General features: G+C 47.7%; 1 protein-coding gene across 8 annotated transcripts in view; it reads left to right on the top strand.

The window, feature by feature from the left end:
* LOC113223584 (serine/threonine-protein phosphatase 2A 55 kDa regulatory subunit B delta isoform-like) overlaps nt 1-16,806 on the top strand; it is a 38,920-nt gene extending 22,114 nt beyond the window's left edge. For 2 of the 8 annotated variants that reach the window (XR_003308784.1, XR_003308786.1), the window contains exons 2-5: nt 7,644-7,741; nt 12,378-12,543; nt 12,922-13,034; nt 16,347-16,804. Coding sequence is in view for 3 of the 8 variants with exons in the window: in XM_026452996.2 (XP_026308781.1) it covers nt 7,644-7,741; nt 12,378-12,543; nt 12,922-13,034; nt 16,347-16,670 (701 nt within the window). In the remaining 5 variants the exon portion in view is untranslated. Of the gene's footprint in view, nt 1-6,970; nt 7,544-7,643; nt 7,742-8,563; nt 8,748-12,377; nt 12,544-12,921; nt 13,035-16,346 lie in introns of those variants that run through there. The other 6 variants (XR_004229114.1, XR_003308783.2, XR_003308785.1 and 3 more) reach the window with 6 other exon arrangements.
* The last annotated feature ends 6 nt before the right edge of the window (nt 16,807-16,812 follow it).

The following is a 16,812-nucleotide window of genomic DNA, read 5'->3' as shown; positions in this document are numbered from 1 at the left end:
CAGGTGGTCTCTGCTGGAAGCAGTGGCTTCTTCCATTGCAGGGGGTGTCTTTGACAGTGAGATTAAAGCTGTTCTCTTTTGGGTTCTTCTGTTTTTCATGAAATAAGCAGATTCATTAAGGAAGTGGGTGGGGTGAGTGGCTGGGGCGCTGGACGTTTGAGGGGAGAGGAAAGGTGAGACAGTCATTTTGAGGAGGGAGGAGCCGTGGTCTGGGAGCATCAAATGGAGGAAGGAGAAACTCTCCCCAGGGAGTCGGGTGTGAGAGAACAGAGACCCCCGGGGAGAGGGCCTGGGGGAAGCTGCTGTCGGGGATTGCACGTTTCAGACCAAGAGGATGAAGGGAGCCTCCAGAGAGGGCGGGTGCGTGGGTCAGAGGGGCGCGTGGGTCGGAGTGCGGGAGGCACAGAACTCGGAGGCGGTGAGAGTCCGAGTGAAGATGGACAGCTGCTTGTGCCTGAAGTCCGTGGGGTGTTTGCTGCAGTATGGGATACCTGCAGAAGGCACCGATCCCAGGCGTGCAGTACTGACTGTCGCCCAGCAAAGACCCCCAGTAAATACCTAGCCGCACCAGGAGCACATTGCCAGGACTCCAGGCCCTCCCTCCCTCCCTCCGGGGCAGCTGCTGCCCCAGTTGGCATCGCGCATCGGACACCCGCTCTCGAACGTGGTATAAGTGGAATTGCACCCTAAGTCCTCCGCAGTGTTCAGCTTTCTGTAAGTAACCTGTGGTGTTAGGTGGTGGTCATTTGATTATTTTCATTGCTGTGTGGTGTTCCGTTGTATGAATATGCCACAATTTATGCATCTTTTCTACTGTTGACGGACATTCGAGTTGATTCTTTTGTGAACGTTCTCGTAAGTGGTTCAGTGATGCACATGTGTAATTCTGGTGGCTGTGTGTCTGGAGTGGAGTTTCTGGGTCACCAGATATGCATGTTTCGCCTTAGTGGATATTGCCCGATGGTTTTCAGAGTTGCTGTACCCATGTGCTCCAGGAGCGGTCTGCGAGAGCTGCGAGAGACTGACCTTTAAAGGTCAGTCTCATTTCAGCCAGTGTATGAGAGTGTGACATTGCAGGGTGGCTTGTACTCGCCCTTCCCTGACGGCTGGGGAAGGTGGACACCAGTTCCTCTGCCCCGGAGGGAGGGTGTGCGGGCGGGCCTGGCATCCTGGCAATGTGCTCCTGGTGTGGCTGGGTGTTTACTGGGGGTCCGATTTGCTGGTGCCTCCAGTAGGGCACTGGTTTTCCTTATAACCACCTCTTGGGCTGCTAGGCCACCTCAGTTCCTGGTGGCCAGGTGAAGACCATCGGGAAGGGGCAGTGGTCTTGTGAGGAGTACCTGGTCTGTGGTTCTGTGCCAGGAAGTGTGTTTAAATGACCACTCCAGAACTAGCCGAAGAGGGGAAGCACAATGGACCTGCGGGAAACTTGCATGTCGTGTCTGTCATGGATCCCTTTTGTGTTGACGGTGACAGTAATTTTAGGTGATGCGTTTTAAGGACTGTATCTTTTCTGGTAATAGACTGATTGTGGTATTTGGGTATTGACAGGGTGTTTTCAGGCTGGTAATGTTATCTTTATGCTTTTCAAGAGCTTCCTCCCGCTGCTTTCTGGACATTGGGCTCTGAGGCTCAGGAGAGGAAATGGGGGAACCCCTTGAAGGCTGCAGCAACCCTCCAGCAGAGGTGGTGGGTGCCGCGGGCGGAGGCTGGCGCAAGTGAAAATCCAGAGAAGTAGAGAAGTGAAATAGTCACATTTTTATTTTGTTTTGAAAAACTTAGTGAGTTTTCAAACACTATCAGGAAAAGTCGCAGGACGTGAGCCATGCAGCCAGCAGGCTTCCGAACGGCCATCCTGGCAGGGGAGACGGGTAGGAGACCTTGTCTCTGGGGACAAGAAGATCCGAGAGCTGATCTGATGCATTCATATCTTACTGACCAGTTAAAGGAAGTAGTTAGAAATGGTGTACGTAGAAAAGTAGAGTGATAATACGACAGGCGCCTCCGTCCTCAACCCCAGAACTCACCCTGGAGTTGTTTGTCAGTCCTCATGGTGTTTCTCTCCGGATGCAGTTTCTGGATCTCCTGAAGGCTGATGACCCCAGACAGTCTTGTCATTGCCCCCTGCACTGCCTTGGATTCCTGTCTCCTGTGCTTCCAGCGGGGTGGCCCTGCTCCCCACACGGGCTTCCTCCATGCCGTCGTCTCCCCTGGGGCCCAGACTCGGGGGTCCCTGCCCTGCCCAGGCTCCCCCTCCTGATCCTCTGAGCCTCTGCCTCCTCCCAGCCACTGGGCAGGCTGGAAATGCCATGGTGGGAACGGCACCTGATGGTCTTGTATTGCCCTTAGTGTTTCATTCACTAAAGCGTAAGCCGTGTGAAGACGGGCTTTGTGTTGTTTTGAGGCCGCCCACACAGTGCTTGGTTTAGAGCCACTCAGATGTAGGATCAGCTTAAAAAGATAAGCTGCTGGCCTCAGGTCTGAAGTGGGCATGGATACTGCGAGGCAGGTCTGCATTTCTCAAGACTCGTCACTCTTCTCTCTTCTGAGGGGACTTCCGCCGTAGGCTCCCCACATCACCCGTGTCCCCTCTCTTTCACTCCTAGCAGATGACCCTCCCTCATGCCTCATGGAAACAGCGCAGCCTGAGGGGCTGTGCTCTGCCCCCCACACCTGCCCTCTCCATTCTCACAGCAGCTCCCGGCTGTGCTCCGCGCCTCCCTCCCGGCCACCGGCGGCCGACTCTCCCTGGGGCATGTGGTTGTGACTTCTAGGCCATCTTTTACAGATCCCACTGACTCCACTTCCCCTTCCCCATCCACAGCTCCTAGTCTGCTTCCTCATGGCACCCACATGGCCTTTAAACCTGGGACCTCCTCATCACTTGCCCTTCCTCTCCTGCCACGTGAGGCTGCCCTGGTTCTGTCTCCCGTGCTGGGACTGCTCACTTTTCATTCTGTGATTTCGAACTGTAAGTGCCAACCTCCTGTGTGGCAACTGATGATTCCGCTTTTCACTGATACTGTCTTCAGCCCACGTGTGCCCTCGCTCCCCACAAATAAAGAGGTTGAAAGAAATCTATTGCAAGTTTTTGTTACATAGTATTTTGTTAACAGGTAAATATTGTGTATTGAACTATGCCTTTTCTTTTTCATACAAGTTTTCACTTTCCTAGAGCTAATGATTGCCTGATTTTCTCATATGCTTAGTTATCTGTGTCTTTAGTGCATTTGTTTGTTTGTTCTTTGTTTTTGTTTGTTTTGTTAGCAAACACTTCAACAGGTCTATCAAATACCAACACCTCAGATCAGCCCTCAGCTCTTCTTGTCCCCAGACCAGCTCCTGCGCCTGGACGGCCACTCTGAGGCCTGCTGGCCGCCTGGCTCATGTCCTGAGATTGTCCTCACCATTTTTTGGAAGTCAGATCCCTGATCTTTCTCTTGGCTTTTTCTCTGATTTTGCCAAATTGGCTCTCGCAGCAGTTTCCTGAGAACATGTTTGTTTGTTTTCGCTCTTTGCGTATTCAAAAACATTTTTATTCCTCCTTCAGATTTGATCGAAAACTTGACAGGGTCTAGCATTTTGGGTTGAAAATTGTCTTCTCCCAGAAGTTTGAGGGTAGTTGCAAACCACTCATGTTTCCTGCAACCTGTGTGATGCCATCTGACTCCCTCTCCATGTGACCTGTTCATTTGCTCTGGAAATTTTTAGTTGCTCCTGTTTGTCCCTGGTATTGAGATGTGCACGGCCTGGGTCTGCTGTCAGCCATGCCGGGCTTCTGAGCCTGGGAACGGGGCCTTGGATGCTTCTCCCTTGCTTTCTCTGTTGTGTTTCTAGAACTCATCCGCTGGGAGGTGGGCCACCGAAACGGATCCTCTGGTTGTCTTATCCTTCATGTTGTCCATCTCTTTTCTTTCTGCTCTACCCTTTGGAGGAGATCTGAAGGTTTTTGTTATTACTGTTGCCCTTTGGATTTCACATGGCACTTTTTCCTCCCATTTCCTTCTGAAGCATATTCTTCCTTTCCTGGGGGCCCCGCTGGGTGTCCTGGTTGAGACCAGCCCAGGTGTTCTCCCCCACTCACCAGCAGGGGGTTGCCACCTCGGACGTGCAGGGTCCCACATCCAGCATCCCTCTCCTCTCCGTCAGGCGGGTTGATGATAGTCCTGCTTCCTGGGGCTCCTAGAAGGCCTGATGAGGTTAGTGCAGGGCTCGCATGTGGTTAGAATAGCACCTGGCTCCTAGTAAGCACTCAGCCAAGCACTGGAACTGCAGTGTCTGGTAGTAGTTAACAGCTCCCCAGAACATGAATTGGGCTTTCCCATCTCTCTTTGTTCAGATTCCATCCTTGTTTTTGTTTTTTGTTATCTTTTACTGAGATGGAATCTCACTCTGTTACAGTGGTTAGAGATGGGGCTTTGCACGGTTGGCCAGGCTGGTCTTGAACTCCTGACTTCAGGTGATCCACCCACCTCAGCCTCCCAGAGTGCTGGGATTACAGGCATGAGCCACTGTGTCCGGCTCCACCCATCTTTGTTTTGGTGACTTCTTGAGGCTCTGCAGGTCGTGGCTGTTGGTTCTATTTCTGAGTGGAGCGAGGCTGCTGTTGCTGTGGGCGTGAGCTTTTCAGCTGGCGGCTTCACTGTGGTTGGCCATGTCCTTGTGAAACCCCAATGTTCAAATACTGAGGCCCTTTCCCCTGGGCTGGAGTATTTCAGAGGGCACCCTGGGGACAGTGGCTGGAAGCCAGTGTCTGAGGAACAAGAAACTGGAGTAGCTGTGTGCTCCCACCTGTCAGGGTGAATGGGGGGCGACCTGGGGAAAGCACCTGTGGAAAGACTTTCTGCATCTCTCTGCCAGCCCCTTGCTGTCCCCACGTTTGTTGAAGCTGCTCACGTAGATGCTTTTTCTGCTTTCTTCTGACACCTGGGCGGGGGTGGGAGGGTAAAGGAGATGAACACACACGCGTGGCCCACCGTGTTTGGCGGGGGGGGAGTCTGAGAGGACTCGGGGTGGCTGCCGACACCTTGCAGATTTGATGTGACCCAGATGTTGGGTGAGGATTGCACAGCCAGCTGGCAGCAGTGCCGCGGCAGGTGCATTGTGACATCGCAGTGGAGCCCATCTGGCTGAGAAGAGACCCGATGCCTCCCCGGGACTGCCAGGAGGTGCCAGGCTGTATTGTGGGCAGAAGCTACCCCTACCGCAGCAGGGAAATGGAGGCAGAATGCAGCCATGGTGAAGTTTATGGTAGTTTTAAAATACCTAACTCAACTTTGGGACACTGAGGCAAGTTGATCACTTGAGACTGAGGCGGGCCGATCACGTGAGGCCAGGAATTGGAGACAAGTCTGGTCAACATGGCAAAACCCCGTCTCTACTAAAAATAAAAAAATTAGCTGGGTGTGGTGGCGCACACGAGTAATCCTAGTGACTCAGGAGGCTGATACATGAGAATCACGTGTACCCTGGAGATGGAGGTTGCAATGAGCCAAGATCGAGCCACTGCACTGCCTGTCTCAAAAAAAAAATCAAAACGTAACTTGGTGCCTTTAATACCATATTTATGCTTTCAGCATCAGTCTGATTATTAAAAACTATCTCTGTCAGGTTAATTTGATATTGATAATTTAAATGTTGGTTTTGTAATTTTGTGTATTTACTTTGGGTTTAGAGATTGAGCGCTGCAGTATTTCTTTTTTTTTTTTTTTTGAGATGGAGTCTTGCTCTGTCGCCCAGGCTGGAGTGCAGTGGCTGGATCTCAGCTCACTGCAACCTCTGCCTCCCGGGTTCACGCCATTCTCCCGCCTCAGCCTCCTGAGTAGCTGGGACCACAGGCGCCCGCCCCCTCGCCCGGCTAATTTTTTTTTTTTTTGTATTTTTAGTAGAGACGGGGTTTCGCCGTGTTAGCCAGGATGGTCTCGATCTCCTGACCTCGTGATCCGCCCGTCTCGGCCTCCCAAAGTGCTGGGATTACAGGCTTGAGCCACCGCGCCCGGCCGAGCTGCAGTATTTCTAACTTTAGGTTCACGCATGTTTGCGTAGCTTAATGAAATTTCTCAGCACCGACAGTTACAGGAGTTTCTCTTTTAAAAGACTCAGTCCAATTTAATTAAGTTTGAAAATCACTGACAGAGCTAGAATACCATTAATTATGTAATTTTATACACCCTCTGGGTATAAATGACATAGATGTAGACCTTTTTAATCCGATACATAGTATTTTAGTTTCATTTAAGCAAGTAGGTTATTTTCAGTAATTTAATAGTGACACTTCTGAGAAGCAACCTAATCCTTCTTCCAAAATCTGAAGGTTTTTAAAAAGAAAGAAATCCCAGGCCAGGGATCCCACGTGAAGCCCCGGTGAGCAGCGCCAGCCACAGGAGCTCGCTGTTAGATGTTGGTGGAAATCCTTCACTAACACCAGTGCCAGCCGCAGGAGCTCGCTGTTAGATGTTGGTGGAAATCCTTCACTAACACGATTAAAACGCCTTTGCAGACCTTTCAGACTTGCATTCTAGTAGAGCCGCTTTTAGGGGGAGCTCTTCGAGTTACTTCAACTTTAGGGCCCATATATTAGTAAGTAGGTTGTTTACAATAGCCATTTAGTGGTTTTTTACTTCCTACTTTAAAGATACCATGAGCCCTGGGTGAGCCCTTGAGTTGGTGCCCAGCAGTGGGGTGAGCTTGTAGTGTTCTAGCTGTTCCTGAGACTCCCCCACACTGCAGGGTAAGGTAAGGTGCAGGCCCCTCGGGAGACCACACCAGGCCTTATCCTCGTCAGTCCACACACGACATAGCAGCACTGCAGAGAAGCCAGCTTCCTCCAGAGTCCATCATGGAACTGCTCCCTGAAAATATAAAATCTTTGTGCAAGTGACAGACCTGGGATTTTTTTTTTTTTTTTTTTTTAATGTCTGTCATAAATCCAGGCACTCCCCTCCCAACCCGAAGGGTTAGCCTTAGGACACCTGAGGACTTCTGCACTGCTTAGTGGTGGTGGTTCTTCTGCGCCAGGGTCTTGGCCTCTGTTGAGCTGGTGTCTGGGGTCTTTGTGGTGGTGTCAGAGATCTCAAGGCCTCCCTGACAGTTGTCTCACTTGGTAATGATGTCATCATTATCAATGGTGGTAACTGTATCCAGACAGTGACATGGAACCTCTACTGTCTAGAATATTACATTGTCCAGAAGCCAACAAAGCATAGAATGTTACAACATTTTTATTACTATTGTATGAGAATCAGATTTATTGCAAAAGTTAACATTAGGTATGCATTATAAAGTTAGGCAACATTCTTCAGGACCCATTTTTTTCCATTTTGTTCTTTTAAAAATGAATTTTCTAAATTTCTACCCTTTATCCTTGTATCAAGACAACGCAGTCTAGATAAATCCTGGTGCACCGGGGGCCCAGGCGTGGAGGTGGAGTAAAACTCACCCATTCACCTGTGCCGGCAGGTTCTCTGCACCAGAACCAAGGAGTGGCCGCTTGGCAATTACAAGTTTGCCACGACAATTTTGCTTTATTCTGGGAGAACATTGTGTATGTTTATCTTTCTTTTGATCCTTTTTATTAGTTTTTTGGTATCATGACTCCTCCCCAAAACTGCATCTGGTAAATCGCTTCTGTATTTTGTTGACAGCGGACATCATTTCCACCGTTGAGTTTAATTACTCTGGAGATCTTCTTGCAACAGGAGACAAGGGCGGCAGAGTTGTTATTTTTCAGCGTGAACAAGAGGTCAGTAATTTTCAGTCCACAAACCAAATGCAATTATTCAACCTTTCGCATATAACTTAGAAGAGAGGAAGCAAAATTATTTTCTCATTGTCTCATTTCATTAAGATTCAGTTCCATCACATTAGCCATACAGTCTCCTTTCAGAAATTCTCTAAGTTCTGGCTTCAGCTGCTGAGCCCCGGTGAAGTCTCCAAGGCCTTTGTCTTCACAGTAGGGAGGAGATTCCGCTGGGGACCCCATGAAGGATGCAGGGTGGTGGTGAGGGGCATTTATGTGCTTTCATTCCATAAGAACTCAGGCGGCTGTCTCTGAAAATCCCGTTATTCGCCTGTGCGGGTTCTGGCCCAGCCCCGCCGTCCTGCCCTGCCTTGAGGGAGAAGAGCGTTCTGTAGGGCAGTGCTGTGAGCAGCTTTCTCAGCACTTCCTGCAGAGAAGTCTGGCAGGGGTGTGAATTCTCTCTTCCCTTCAAGGAGAGGTGAGCAGCACTCACGCCTCCATGCCCCCTTGAAGGCTTCACCTGTCCAGAGGGAAGGGAACCTTTAGAGTGTGGGCCTTGGAGGAGCCCACAGCTCATAAACAAACACTGGCTTCCAGATCACGGCACTTCCTTTTCACTGATGCCTTGCCAGCCCCCTCCCTCTTCTTTCTGGAGCCTCGTCAGAGGTCCTAATGAGCAGTGATAAAGGAAGCGAGATCATGATTTGGTAGGCAAGGATGCCGGGCAAGAACCTTGGCTCGGTGCAGCCATGCCTGGAGTCCGAAATATTTGTCCTGCCTTTTCCTTAACAGAGTGTAAATACTGTCTCTTGAATTTCCTAACAGATGAAAGGGACAGTTTATCATCTCCAAAGTCTGGTCTCTAAATTTGCATGGTGAACTTTGGCTTAGAGGCTGGTGGGCCCTGCTTCCCCACTCTGCAGATCTGTACACAGGAAGCGCTGGCCCTGCCCCCAGGAAGGGGAGCCTGGAGGATGACTGTCCCTGGGCCACATGGGAAAATTGACAGGTGCTAACCAATTTCATTATCAAAACATATCTGTTGCAGCTTTAATTTTGATTATGTCCAGGTAGTTAAAGATTTTTATAATTCCTGTTTTCTCTGATTTGGGATGGTAAGAAATCCTTTTGTGAATAGTAAGTAATATTATCAGTCTTTCTAAATCTTCACAGTTTGATATATTTATAATTTTGTATTTTTATCTCAGAAGTAGAATATCACACAATGCTACTTAAGAGCCATATACCTTGGCCAGGTGCAGTGGCTCACGCCTGTAATTCCAGCACTTTAGAAGGCCGAGGTGGGCCGATCACCTGAGGTCGGGAGTTCGAGACTAGCCTGACCAACATGGAGAAACCCTGTCTCTATGAAAAATACAAAATTAGCCAGGCGTGGTGGTGCATACCTGTAATCCCAGCTACTCGGGAGGCTGAGGCAGGAAAATCACTTGAACCTGGGAGGCGGAGGTTGCAGTGAGTCAAGATCGCACCATTGCACTCCAGCCTAGGCAACAAGAGCGAGACTTCATCTCAAAAAAAAAAAAAATAGAACCATACACCTTACCTTTTTCAACAGAAGTAAAAGTGGGTTGTGGTGTTTAAATAATACTTTTAAAGCGGGAGGAGTTTTTGTTTTTTTGAGATGGAGTCTTGCTCTGTCGCCCAAACTGGAGTGCAATGGCATGATCTCGGCTCACTGCAACCTCCGTCTCCCGGGTTTAAGTGGTTCTCCCTGCCTCAGCCTTCCGAGTAGCTGGGATTATAGGCACGCACCACCACGCCCGGCTAATTTTTGCATTTTTAGTAGAGATGGGGTTTCACCGTGTTGGCCAGGTTGGTCTCGAACTCCTGACCTCAGGTGATCCACCCACCTCGGCCTCCCAAAGTACTGGGGTTGCAGGCATGGACCACCACGCCTGACCAGCAGGAGGACTTTTTAACAAATTGCTGAGTCATGGTTATCTTACTGCAAAACTTCACTTTAGCTTCTTTCAAAAGTCTGTCCTTGTAGCGACAGCCTTAGGGAAAATACCTCATCCCTGCCTAACAGCTTTTAGGATAGAAAATGGAATTTCTCTTGTTTTTGTGAATCATTGCTTAACCCCAAAAATAATAGTCTCAAATATAAAACAGACCATGATAAAAGTCAAGCATCTCGTTCTAAAATATGTTGGGTATTACAGAGTTTTAAGTGCTTATTTAAGATGTATTAAGTTGTTATGTGAGTGACAGATTTACACAGGAGCAAGTCCCTACTAAAGTTCTTTAATAAACCCAGTCAACTGCAACTTGGTAAACCCCAGGCAGTTGTTTTTCTTTTCCTTCATATATTGGTTAACATCTGAAAGACCTTCATGTTCCATCTGATTTTAGAATATTTCGCTGGTTGCCATGTGTGACCCTGACTGTGGTCCTGTGTTTCTGTGTGGGTGAGGGTGGCAGTGCACATTTTCATCCGTGGTCAGAGAGACCGCGGATGGTGTTGCAGCCGCCAAGAGGATGAAGCTGCTGCCCATTAAGCGACCCCAGCTCCCAGTTAGAAGCTGCAGCAAGGTTCAGAGGTGTCCGCCTGCGCATCTTAGAATCAAAGGAGCATGGGGGATTCAGAAGGCTAATGAGTGCCCCAGCAGATGGTGGAAGGGTGCAGGGCCTGAGGTTCAGGAGTCAGGCCCGTAGAAGCTTGTCAGGAAGCTCTGGCTGTGCAGAAGATGAGGTAGGGAGCATAGTCAGCACCTTGAGTTTCAAGCTTTTCTTATTTTTCTGTGCAGATTAAGTCTTACGGGAAAGCCCAGCTGGTAAAACTAAGGCACACAGAATTTATGGATGTGGCTGTGCAACTCCCTGCCCTCCAGGCTCAGCTCTAGTCCCCAGGAATCAGGTTAAATCAGAAATCAGCATGTCCAAAAAGAGAAGGTGCTTGCTTCCTCCTCCTCCTCTTCCTGTATGTTACTCCCTTACTCTTCTGTCTCTGTCCCCGCCGAGGCTTCCTTTAGAGTTCCTTTCCCTAGCGGAACGGCTCTCCATGAGATCTCGGAGTGTTGGAGGAGGCTGAGGGGTTGCTTGGGTTTTGGGTGTCTGGGATGGGAGTTGGAACCGGTTCATGGCAGAGAGACAAGCCTGCAGCCCAGGGACCATTCTTGTTCTGGCTCCTGGGAGAAAGGGTGGCGCAGGCAGCACTTTGACTTGGACATTTTATTTTTTTGCTTATATTCTGCTGTTTTTTCTTGATAGATGAATGTCTTGGGAATAGGACTAATTTAGTTATACAGATTTTTCTTTTTAAATAATTCGGTTCCATTTTTCTCCCTTGCGATAGAACCGTCTGTTGAGGGGCTGTGCTTTTTTGTAGAGGGGTAGGAGAGGGTCAGAGGAGAGCAGTTTCAACATCTGCCCTGTGCCGCACACGCGGGGCAGTCGGCGGCGAGGCGCTCAGCTCCTGCCCATGGCGGCTGCAGTGGAGGAGTGCCCTGCACGTCGGACTCGGTGCAGCGGAGAGCTGTGGGTAGCTCCTTGGGATGTCTTCTCCTGATACTTGATCAGATTGGAAATATAAAGGAACATCTGTCTAGACCTAAAAGTTCGTTTAGTTCTGTTTCTTTAGCACATGTACTAAAATGTTAAACACCTAAGATATTCGATATTGGTTATAGAGCAAGAATGAAAATACTGGCGTCCTTGATTTTGAATTAGGAAATATTTAATACTTAATAGAAAATTTCATTTAAGGTATGCAGAAGATTCAGAGGTTAATATAGATGTACCTGCAAACCCACTACCCAGAGATTATCCCTTCATCAAAGGAAAGAGAGTGCTCGGGATACCGATGACGCTCCTGTTGTCCCCTCCCCGTTTCATCCTGCTACTTTCCTCCCTGTCTTTTTCCTTCTCCCTCTCTCTACCTTCCCGGAGTTGCTCATGATTTCGAAGATGGTATATATCTTCCCAAGCATGTTTCTCTACTTCTGTAACAGAATTGTTCTGTACATTTGTAAGCAGCGCCTCACTCCGGGCGCCTGTGCGGCCTGCTTCACTTGGGCAGCACTGTGCTGTTGTCTGTGCTGGCTCATTTATCTCAGCCTGCATGGCTCTGTGGCTTACTGGTGCCCTTCTCCTCTGGTTGGCATGCGTGTGGCGTCTGGTTCACTACCGCTGTGTTGGAGCTGCCGCATCGCTGCGTCACGCTCCTCGGGCCCGTGCCGGCTCTCCTGTGGAGCAGACTCTGCAGACGCTCCCTCTCCAGGGCCAGATTGCAAACATTTTTGCCTCTGTAGCTCATGCGGCCTTTTCACAACCACTCACCTCTACCGAGATGGTGCAGAAGCAGCCAGACACAGTATGTGCACACGTGGGCCTGACTGTTCCACTAACACTTGCCTGAAATCGGCAGGCTGCATTCGGCAGACCCTGCTCCAGACGCATACCTAGAAGTGGAATGGAAGAGTTGGAAATCAAGTTCTTTCTTTTTTGTTTTTTCCCCCAAAACATTGATTCTGAGTTTCATCTGTTAGAGATTTTTTTTGAGCCAGGATTTTTTAGCTTTAAAAAATATATATGGTCATTTGATATTCAAATTTATAGTACAGAAATTTTCTCTGCACTGTGCTTTGTTCATTAAAACAGCTCTCATGTTTCTTTGCAGAACAAAAGCCGCCCTCATTCTAGGGGAGAATATAATGTTTACAGCACTTTTCAAAGTCATGAACCAGAGTTTGACTATTTGAAAAGTCTAGAAATTGAGGAAAAAATTAATAAAATTAGGTGGTTACCACAACAGAATGCTGCTCATTTTCTACTCTCTACAAATGGTAAGAATTGTTTTCTAAGTGGCTGATTTAGTGTTTTATATTTAATTTTCTGTGTGTGTAGATTCCTTTTTATTTTAGAAGTTATTCCTGCTTTAAATTTTGGGGGGAGGGTAAGTTATCTAAGGTAGCAAGTGATAGGTTGAAAATTCAAAGTATGCAACAAAAACCACACATGCACGTTATTAGGATGTTACTCTGCACGTCTCCACATCTTTGTTTATTGTGCAAAACACCTCCAATTGGAAATATTCGTGTTCAAAGACCCCATAGCTTATAAACCGACATAGGGCCACACCGCTTTCTAATATAATACTCAAACAGTAGTGATGCATGTTACAGTTTTTCTTTTCATATGGAGAATGAGGTTTTTATTTTCAGATAAAACTATAAAATTATGGAAAATAAGTGAACGGGATAAAAGAGCAGAAGGTTATAACCTGAAGGACGAAGATGGAAGACTTCGAGATCCATTTAGAATCACTGCACTACGGGTATACGTTGCCTTTTCTTTATCCACTGCCATTCAGACGTTAAGAATAAACGTTTATGTCTGCCGTTTGGAGAGTCCTGCTCGGTGGAGTACTGTGAGGTCCGCCTCCTGAGTCATGAAAGTCATTTGCGCTCATGAGTGTGTGTTTAGAGCAAGGTCTTTCTCCTGTTTTCACAAAGGCAAAAAGTCACATGTGGTCCTTAGACAATACTGCAATACTAAGGGGAAAACTCACATCCAATTGTACAGCAGAAATCTTGCTGGACATACCAGCCACCCTTCTCTCTGAAGGTTCGGAACAGCACCTGGCAGGTTGAAGTTCAGATGGAATTCCGAACACTTCGCCGGTGAAACAGCACAGGCTGCAGATTGAAAGATAAGCTGTGGGCCACCAAGATGCATTCAGGATGTTCTCATGGCATTTCTTTGGAGTTGGCTTAGGCAGATGCTGACAGTTCAGAACTCTTCACCTGTCCGTCCATGAGCATCATTACTTTTTTAATTGTTAAGTTATTTGCTCCATTGTTGGCACCCCCTACCGCCCCCACCTCATGCAGTATGAAATGACCATATTTCGTCAATTCCAATGCCTAGATTTTTTCACATTTTAACATCTGTGAAATCGGGTAAAACTTAAAACCTCAATGTCTTACAATTGGCCTGGTGCTATGAACAACTAATGTGTGTCTTAAATTAGATGGAACATGGTGAAGGGTGGCCAGCAAACTGGACTCAAGCCCAGGTGTGTCTTGGTGAGAAACCAGCACCTGTGCAGAGGTGTGTCCCCTGGAAGGAAACCGTGCCTGGTCCCAAGGGTGTGCCATTATTAGATTTGAAAACGGTTGGTTGGTTGGTTGGTTAATTGGTTGGGTGGTTTGGTTGCAGGGGGTGGGTGTGGCTGGTTGAGTTGGTTGGGTTGGGTGGCTGGTTTTTAATGAGATTTCAGCCCGTTACGCTATTGTTTATCAAGTGAAGACCGAGTGAGTGAGCCCATTCCACATTAGCCTTTGAAGTGCTACAGAGAAGGACGCTGTAGTGCAGAAGCCTTTCCCTAACACACGTGCCCCTGGGAGTGACGCTGGGTCTGTTCTGATGCCGTTTCTCCAGCTTTGCCTTGCGGGGTGGGTGCACCTGGGATTGTGCATTCCCCAATGTCCCAGGAGGAGTGTCCTCAGACTTCTCACATCGATGTTATTACCCTGTTTCCTATGAGCTCATCAAAGTGAGAAAGGCTGTGGCATATGCTGAAAATGTAGTTTATAGGATCCTAATGTGAGCCAAGATGTTTCAGTCCAAAATGGTGGTGGTGTCTGATACACAGTGCCGCTGCCTTTGCATCCATGAATTAGTGTATATCACTTTTAGTGACAGTAACACGAATTGTGCAGTTCCTTCATCATGAAACTGCTGACCCTAAAGTAGAAGTGTGATGGGACCCCCGAGGGTGGGCACTTGACCCCCTCCAGTCTCATCCATCTCTTCTGCAGCCAACACCACCTCCCACCCAGGCACCTGTGCACACCCCACCCTCAGAAACCCCTGTTCCTCCCGGTCAGACCCTGCCACAACCCATGAGCTCCCATGCTCATTTTGGGAAAACAGTAGGCCTTTACTAGGCCCAGTCTTGGTTTTATTCAAGGCTGCTTTTGTGGGTTTAGCCTAAATAAAACAGGTATAATTGGTGGCCCTACTGAAGGCGTGTGAGAAGTGTAGTTATTTCATTAGTCAGTGCATGGGGAAGAGACCACAGACAGGTAATTCTGTACAATGACTTAGGTCAGTATTTGAGATTGTACCTCTCTAACAGTTCAGAATGGACTATTTATGTGTCTGAGCCTAACTGGGTAAGAGTCAGAAATGTTGCTATTTTTAAATTGTTGCTCTTAAATTATTTTAGTGCCAGAAAAGGGATATAATTAAAAGAAGAAATCTTGGCCAGGCACGGTGGCTCATACCTGTAATCCCAGCACTTTGGGAGACTGAGATGGGAGGATCACTTGAGCCCAGGAGTTCAAGACCAGCCTGGGCAACATAGCCATACCCCATCTCTAAAAATGAAAACAAATTATTTTATATGTAAATTAAAATTTTTTTTAATAAAAGAAGGAATCTTTGTAAATATTGCAGCTATCACGTGTTTTGATTAATGGGAGATTCGTTAGAGGATTGTGGCAGGTGTGTGTTTTTTAAGCCTGAACTTTGTTGAACTGACTCTTCTTGATCTAGAGAATCCAAGGCCGTGGTCAGCACTAACTGGGTTAAAATGAGGGAAGTCTCACTACACACACTTTTCCACGTTTGTTTTTTACAGAATTTGGCCAGATAGGACTCAGTTGAGAGATTTTTTTTCCCTGAGCTTTCAAGGCCCTCCCTTTTGGTTTCTAATTACAAGAATAACAAAAAATACTCTCATTAATTTTTTGTTTTGATTTTAAAGCTTACGTTTTTCTTCCAGCTGGGTGTTAGGGAGATGCAGACCTTTGTCCTTTTTTCATGTGTGATGCTAGTCCTCACACCTGAGCTCTCACCTCTGACCTCAGGCGGCCTCCGGCCAGCACCCTTCTCCTCTCCGCCCTTTCCCTTTCAGTGTGAATTGGGCTTCCCTAGAAGCCTCCCTGACCACAGCGCTCGACAGAGATGGGTGCAGGAGGTACCTTTTACTTTCTGTTTTAACCTCAGATGAAGTGGTAATGAATAATACATACCTCCAAATAATACGTCTGCCCTATAAGTGACCAGCTCCATGAATGTTTGTAGACTGGACATGCCCATGTAGTCAGCCCCAGATCAAGAAATGGAACATCCTGAGCTCCCCAGCACCCTCCTGTGCACCCTGCCAGTCCCTGGAGCCGGTGGAGGCTTGTGGGGTTTGCACCAAGAAGCATAGTCCTGGTGCAGTGAGAGGAGGTTTGTGCATGTAGCTGCAAGGAGAGGACAAAGGGAGGGGCCCGGCTGAGCCACCCAGGAAGACTTTGCTGTCCAGCGTCTCAGTGTGGCCGCCAGAGGACGCATGGGAGAGGGAGCCGCAGGCCTCAGTGCCTGGGCAGCTTGTTACCGTGCCAGCTGATCTTCTTTTCTTCAGCAGGAGTATGTCAACCTCGGTAATGGAAGCAAGGGGGAAGACTTGGAATAGACAGTATTCCATTTTGTAGCGTATTTTCATAACTCTGCTAATTGGTTATTTGGGGGTATTGCCTGAACAGAATTATTAGCCGTGTATATAAACTTGTCCTGTTTCGTTATCTACTGTAAGTGTTCTAATTATATGCTGCTGTGATCTTTGTTTTGAATTCCTATTTCCTTCCATTTTTAGGTCCCAATATTGAAGCCCATGGATCTTATGGTAGAAGCGAGTCCACGGCGAATTTTTGCAAATGCTCACACATATCATATAAATTCCATTTCAGTAAATAGTGATCATGAAACGTATCTTTCTGCAGATGACCTGAGAATTAATTTGTGGCACTTAGAAATCACAGATAGAAGCTTTAGTATCCTTCCTCAGAGGGACACTGGCGTTTTCCTGAGGTGCTCTTTAGATAGTGATGTATCTTGTTCCTTTATACACCTGTATCTCAGAGTCTGGTCTTGTAAATACCGTCGCTGCACAGCAGCCTGTGATATAAGTTCTCTGTGATTTGAAATGTTTGTCCCTAAAGATACAAATTTCTTTCTACCTTTGGGAAAAAGTTATGTGTAATGGGAATTACCTGAAGTACACTGCTTGCCTGTTTTAGTCAGAGACAGTTTTAAATAGGCTGCATTTGAAAAACCAACTT

This window comes from Piliocolobus tephrosceles, chromosome 9, assembly GCF_002776525.5.
Source record: "Piliocolobus tephrosceles isolate RC106 chromosome 9, ASM277652v3, whole genome shotgun sequence".
In the NCBI taxonomy this organism is placed as follows: Eukaryota; Metazoa; Chordata; class Mammalia; order Primates; family Cercopithecidae; genus Piliocolobus; species Piliocolobus tephrosceles.
The sequence above is the reverse complement of the archived record's forward strand: the minus strand, read 5'-3'. Positions and strand labels throughout refer to the sequence as shown.